The sequence below is a fragment of the Ochotona curzoniae genome, unplaced genomic scaffold, assembly GCF_017591425.1.
Source record: "Ochotona curzoniae isolate NIBS_2020 unplaced genomic scaffold, NIBS_Ocur_1.0 contig_883, whole genome shotgun sequence".
Lineage (NCBI taxonomy): Eukaryota > Metazoa > Chordata > Mammalia > Lagomorpha > Ochotonidae > Ochotona > Ochotona curzoniae.
Window position 1 is genome coordinate 34,240,752 of NW_024466599.1, and position 5,944 is coordinate 34,246,695.

The 5,944-nt window shown below is 56.5% G+C and overlaps 1 protein-coding gene across 2 annotated transcripts; it reads left to right on the forward strand.

Moving 5' to 3' along the window:
• The first annotated feature begins 3,331 nt into the window (after positions 1-3,331).
• EGR4 (early growth response 4) lies at positions 3,332-5,660 on the forward strand. Of its 2 annotated transcripts, none has more exons than XM_040994003.1 (2): positions 3,332-3,855; positions 4,233-5,560. In XM_040994003.1, the coding sequence occupies exons 1-2, from the start codon at positions 3,405-3,407 to the stop codon at positions 5,558-5,560; spliced, it is 1,779 nt and encodes a 592-aa protein (XP_040849937.1). In that variant the 5' UTR covers positions 3,332-3,404. The 2 variants fall into 2 exon arrangements, with proteins under 2 accessions (XP_040849937.1, XP_040849938.1); XM_040994004.1 differs by having other exon boundaries at positions 3,637-3,855; positions 4,236-5,660.
• The last annotated feature ends 284 nt before the right edge of the window (positions 5,661-5,944 follow it).

Sequence of the window (5,944 nt, forward strand, 5' to 3'; positions counted from 1 at the left end):
TTTTATATTTGCAGTGTGATTAATAGGAGACGTATACCTCTGAATGTCTCTCCCTTTCATCTTCTGAAGATTTTTATTTAATTTTAGTCCAGCAACTCTTGGTAGACAGTTTAACCTTTAGGGGAAGTCTACTAAATGCTCAGCTTTTGGTCCTTCCTCAAGAAATCAAATGGTGAAACACAAATTGCCCTCCAGATGCCAAGGCCCGGTGTGTATGTGTGTCCACCAGAGGTAAATAGGCACAGAGATGAGGGAGCAGCCCACACCCACAGCACAAGCTGTCTCTCCTAGCTCCTCTCCCTAGCAGTCCTGCCTCCCACCCCAGCACCCCTAAGGCACACATTCTAACAGGAATGGAGGGTGACTCTGGCCCTTATCCTACAGCAAACCTAGCCCAAATGGCCCTTGGCAGAAAGCAACCATGGGCTGGCAACTCACCAGTGGACTTGGGGAATTATCCGTGACTAAAGAGAAGGAATGCTGTGGCAGAGGGCAGAACAGCAGAAGGGATGGGCAACCTGGGGCTGGCCAATCTGGCCCGACGGAGCGACCTGGGGAGCGCTGGATGCAAGCCCAGCCAAAGCTGGCCTCTCCCCGCCCTTCCCAGGCAGCAAGATGCCAGAGTGGATTGGAAGTATACATGCTCTGAGTGTCTCGTGTGGGCTCACCTGGCCCTGACGATGCATTTGGATTTGAATCAAACCCTAGGTCTGAAACACAAGGGAAATGATGCCCCCAGTGCCTCCTTCTTACAAAGGCCGGGTTTTCGTGTTTGTTGCCCGCACACGCCTGTGCCACGAACACGGAACCATATCTGCAGTGATTTAGGAGGAGAGTCCTAGTGCACGGCTTTGTGAGAACAGCAGGATACGTGAAGATGCCTACAAGTGTGTCAGCACATGTTCCCCCGGCGACTGTGATGGGACATACTCTGTGAATTCACGCGAGGGTCATGATGCACTGGGGACAGTTATGAATGCATACCGAGAAACTGAATGATTGGATGTGTGAACAATAAACTTAGGTGAAAGGACTCCAAACTTGCTGGGCTTGGGAACTCCATCTTGGAAAGGAGAGGATCAGGGGAAGAGAGGCTTGGAGATAAACTGCCAGTCACACTTTAGCCCCCTCCCCAAGAGTTTTGTTTCTATTTCAAACAAAATAAAGGGAGAACTGAGACCTTCCATCTTCACTTTTCAGCATCCAGAGACCTAGGAACTGAAGCTCAATGAGAAAAACAAAACAAAACAAAACAAACAAACAAACAAAAAACCACTATTCCACATATTTATTTAACCCCCAGTTTGATTCCAGAAGGGAGTTAAGCAAACCAGAACACAAAATCAAATGAAGGGAGAGCATATTTATTTATTTTTATTGGAAAGTCAGATATACAGAGAGGAGGAGAAACAGAGAGGAAGATCTTGCATCTGTTGACATTCCCCAAGCAGCCATAATGGTTGGAGCTGAGCCAATCTGAAGTCAGGAGCCCGGAGCCTCCTTCAGGTCTCCTCCCAGGTCTCAAAGCTTTGGGCAGTCCTCGACTGCTTTCCCAGGCTACAAGCAGGAAGCTGGATGGAAAGTGGGGCTGCCGGGATTAGAACTGTTGCCAATATGGAATCCCAGGGCATTCAAGGCAAGGACTTCAGCCACTAGGCTACCGCACCAGGCCCTTAAAAAATAAATCTTTTTAAAAGAAACAATTATGGATGAATCCTTTTTTAAAAAAATTAAGTGACATCCTTGAAAGAGGAAGAGAATATAAGGCAGAAGGAATTCACAGCAGAAGAGATATGGGAGTGGGGGCAGGGGGCAGAATGACCCAGCTGGAGCCAATTCGGCCTTTGCAGCAGGGTTGCCACCTTCCCAAGGCTAGGGGATTTCTCCTCCTTTCTCCAAAGCTGCTCAGTGACGCCAGGTACTGAGTCCGGGGAAATGTTCCTTATGGATGTCCCGCCAGAACAACATCCCCATAGGTAAGTCCTTTGGGTGAGGGCAGGAAGACCATTGCAGAGAACACACAGGCCCGTGAGTGCGGAGGAGGGAGTAGGATGTAGGAGGACTTCGCTGGAGAACCATTTGCCACTTGTTTACCAAGGCCCCAGATTTTCTATATCTGGGACTGACACTGGGTGCAGTGGGTTAAGCTGCCCATGTAACACTGGCATGCCATAGTGGAGCCCTTCAGATCCCAGCTGCTTCTCTTTCTCTCCAGCTCTCTACTCATGCACCTGGGAAAGCAGCAAAGAACAGATCAAGTACTCAGGCCCCTACCACCCCCATGGGAACCCCAGACTCCTGGTTTCAGCCTGGCCCAGCCCTGCCTGTTGCACACATTGGAGAAACGAAGCAATGAAGCAACAATGAAAGCTATCTCTTTCTCCCCATCTCTCCCTCCCTCTGCCTCCCTTTCCGTAACTCTGGCTTTCAATATTTTTCTAAATACCCTTTGGCACAAAATTACACTCTGGAAATTTACACTGCAGATGCATTCACATTTGTATGGTAAAAAAAAAAAAAAAAGTTGGCTCTCACTACATTAATGAAGGCAGTAAAAGCAAAAGGTGGAAAATTGCCTCTATGTTCATGCACAGGGCACAAACTAACTTGTGCTCCTCCCTTACAGTGGAGTGTTATCCAGCCTTAGAAGGGAATAGCCAGCAATCTGTGTTCAAATGCTGCACATCTCTCCATTTGTCTAAGTGAAATATATGTATGTATATATGAACAGTATTATGTTTGCACATACACAAAAATTGAAAGAATACACAAGGAAAATAATGTGGCACCTCAGAAGGTAGGAGCAAAGAGGATGGGAAAAAAAGAGACTTTCACTTTTCAGTTTAGAAGATACCCTTTGGTACTTCTGACTCCTCGCACCCACTATTAGCAAGCACTGTGCTACCGTCTTTCATTCAAATGTTATTCTTCATCGCAAACACTCAAAAAAAAAAAAAAACTCTTCAGAACATAGAAAATGAGGAAGTAAGAATAAATGCTGATAACCTCTGTGGTTTACGGAATGTACCTAGAACTTCGTATTGCCTCAACTCAGTCTCCCCAGCAAATTCACAGGTGGGATTAAATGATAAACTATTAAGTGGCAGAGGGCAGATTCAAACCCTAACCACACTATTTCGAAGCCCACGAAGACCCACTTCTAGGCGGGAAGAACACGGACCAAGGCCAGATCCCACACCTGCCGCGCCCCAACCGGGCGCACCCCCGGGAAGGCGCGCACAAGCCGCCACGCTTGGGGAGCGCGCGCGCACGCCACGGCGCGGGCCCGCCGGCGGCGACGGCCACGTCACAGCCCGAGCTTTCCTTTTCGGGAGTCCCCGGCACACATCCTGTGTCCATGTTTGGGCATTTACGTCACGGCGGCAGGGCCGGGGCCTCCCGAAATGGCAGTGGCCCGGGGAGTCGGAAGCCCGGAGCCAGCGCCGCCGCAGCTATATAAGTGGGGGGGCTGTGGGTTGGGGGAGCCCGACCGCGCTTTGGAGATCCGAGGAGCCACCGCCCGAGGCAGGTGCCGGGAGGCCAGGGCGCCGCGGCTCCCTGACCCCTTTCCCAGAGGTGAACGCCCAGAGCCAGGAGCCCGGGTGCTTGGGAGTGCGCACCGTGGGGCGTCCCGACCGCCCGCCTCCCCGCAAACCGCGCGCCCCCAAGCCCAGCGGGCGAGGCCTCGGGCGTCCCGCAGCCTCCGCCGCCGCCGCCGCGCCATGCTCCACCTTAGCGAGTTTTCCGGCCCCGACGCGCTCCTCAAGTCCACCGAAGGCTGTAGCGCGGAACCCAGCGTTGAACTGTCTCGGCTGCCGGCCAGGGAAGCTTCCGCGACCGCAAGCTACCCCGGAGGTAAGGAGCGCGGCGAGAGGCACTCAGACGGCGGCGCGGCCCAGGGCGCACGATGCCTGGAAATGGCCGGGACTGGGACGCTGGAACTGTGGGGATGGAGGTTATGGGCGGCGTGAGGGGTCCTAGGAGTTGCGCACTCCCAATCCCACCCCCACTGGATCCTGTGCGTGCAACAGGGCTCCCTTTTGCCTGTGCACGTGTGTTTTGCGTGTGCATGTTTGTGTGTGCGTCTTGGGACTTATGCCGGCCCCTGCTGGATCAGAATGTTCAAATGGCACTTTGCATGTGTCCGTAGGCACCCAGGGCTTCGTGGGTAGGGGCTGCAGACTCTGGGGGCGCGCCCTTTGGGACATAGCTGATTCGTGCCCCCTCCCCAGCAGGCGACTTCCTGAACTGGGCCTTGAGCAACTGCAGTGCCAGCGCCGGGGGGGACCTAGCCGACTCCTGCTTCCTGGAGGGCCCTGCGCCCACGCCCCCTCCTGGGCTCAGCTACAGCGGTAGCTTCTTCATTCAGGCAGTACCTGAACATCCGCACGACCCAGAGGCACTCTTCAATCTCATGTCGGGCATCCTAGGCCTGGCACCTTTCCCCAGCCCCGAGGCGACAACATCTCGGTCTCCCGTGGAGGCCCCTTTTTCCGCGGGCACCGACGCCTTGCTGTCGGGTCCCCCGGATCTTTACTCCCCGGATCTGGGCGCGGCCGCCTTCTCCGAGGCGTTCTGGGAGGTCTCGCCTTCCACGGGTGCCCCCTCACAGTGCCTGTACGAACCTCAGCTCTCCCCGCCCGACGTCAAGCCGGGCCTCAGGGCACCTCCAGCCTCGCCAGCGCTGGACGCAGTCTCGGCCTTCAAGGGTCCCTACGCACCCTGGGAGTTGCTTTCCGGAGGGGCCCCAGGAAACTGTGGGTCACAAGGAGGTTACCAGGCCGTTCCCGAAGCCCGTTTCCCCTCAATAGGGACCAAAATTGAGGACTTGCTGTCCATCAGCTGCCCCGCGGAGCTGCCGGCCGGCCCAGCCAACAGACTTTACCCCACCGGAGTCTATGACGCTTTTTCACTGGGTCACTTGGGGGAAGCAGCCGAGGGCCTCCCGGGGCTGCTCACCCCTCCTAGTGGGGAGGGAGGAGGAAATATCGGCGACGGCGGGGAGTTCCTGGCCGGCACGCAGCCTCAGCTTTCCCCGCTGGGCCTTCGCAGCGCCCCCACAGCAGACTTCCCAAAACCTCTGGTGGGCGACATCCCTGCGAGCAGTGGTGCAGCTGTGCCTCCCGTGCCGCCGCCGCCACCCATCCCTTACCCCCCGACCAAAGCGCGGCGCAAAGGGCGCCGGGGCGGCAAGTGCAGCGCACGCTGCTTCTGCCCGCGGCCGCACGCCAAGGCCTTTGCTTGCCCGGTGGAGAGCTGTGTGCGCAGCTTTGCGCGCTCCGACGAGCTCAACCGCCACCTGCGCATCCACACCGGCCACAAACCCTTCCAGTGCCGCATCTGCCTCCGCAACTTCAGCCGCAGCGACCACCTCACCACGCACGTGCGCACCCACACGGGAGAGAAGCCATTTGCCTGCGACGTGTGCGGCCGGCGCTTCGCGCGCAGCGACGAGAAGAAACGGCACAGCAAGGTACACCTCAAGCAGAAGGCGCGCGCCGAGGAGCGGCTCAAGGGCCTTGGCTTTTACCCACTGGGGCTCTCCTTCGGCGCCCTGTGAGCAAGCAGAGGATGGGCTTGTAGGGGCAGGCGCCGCTGTTCAGCGCGCACTGCGAGGTCCGGCCGGGTTTCCCTCCCCGCTCTTCGTCGTCTTCGCACGCTCTGGGCCTGTCTCCACTCCTGCTTCCAGCTCCCTTGAAGCCAGCGCCCACAGCACACGCACTCGTTCAGCACCAGCTCTGTGGACAGCTCCAGAGGTCCGGGCGTTGTAGTCCCCAGTCAGCCATGCTTTGGGGAAAAGTCCTCCACGCCAATCCACCGAATAGGCACTTCCTTGAATCGCAAGGCAGTGCTTTGTAACTGGCGCACGCCCTGCGGCCTCCCGCACCCCTCCCCTTCCCCAGGGACAGGCTGGGGCAGCGCCGAGCTGGTCTCGCGCGGGACT

Bases quoted from the DNA above. Each gene is read 5' to 3' on its own strand.
- EGR4 (XM_040994003.1), top strand. From the start codon at position 3,405: ATGGCAGTGGCCCGGGGAGTCGGAAGCCCGGAGCCAGCGCCGCCGCAG. The intron at 3,856-4,232 runs GTAAGGAGCGCG...CCCCCTCCCCAG, and splicing joins GACCGCAAGCTACCCCGGAG to CAGGCGACTTCCTGAACTGG.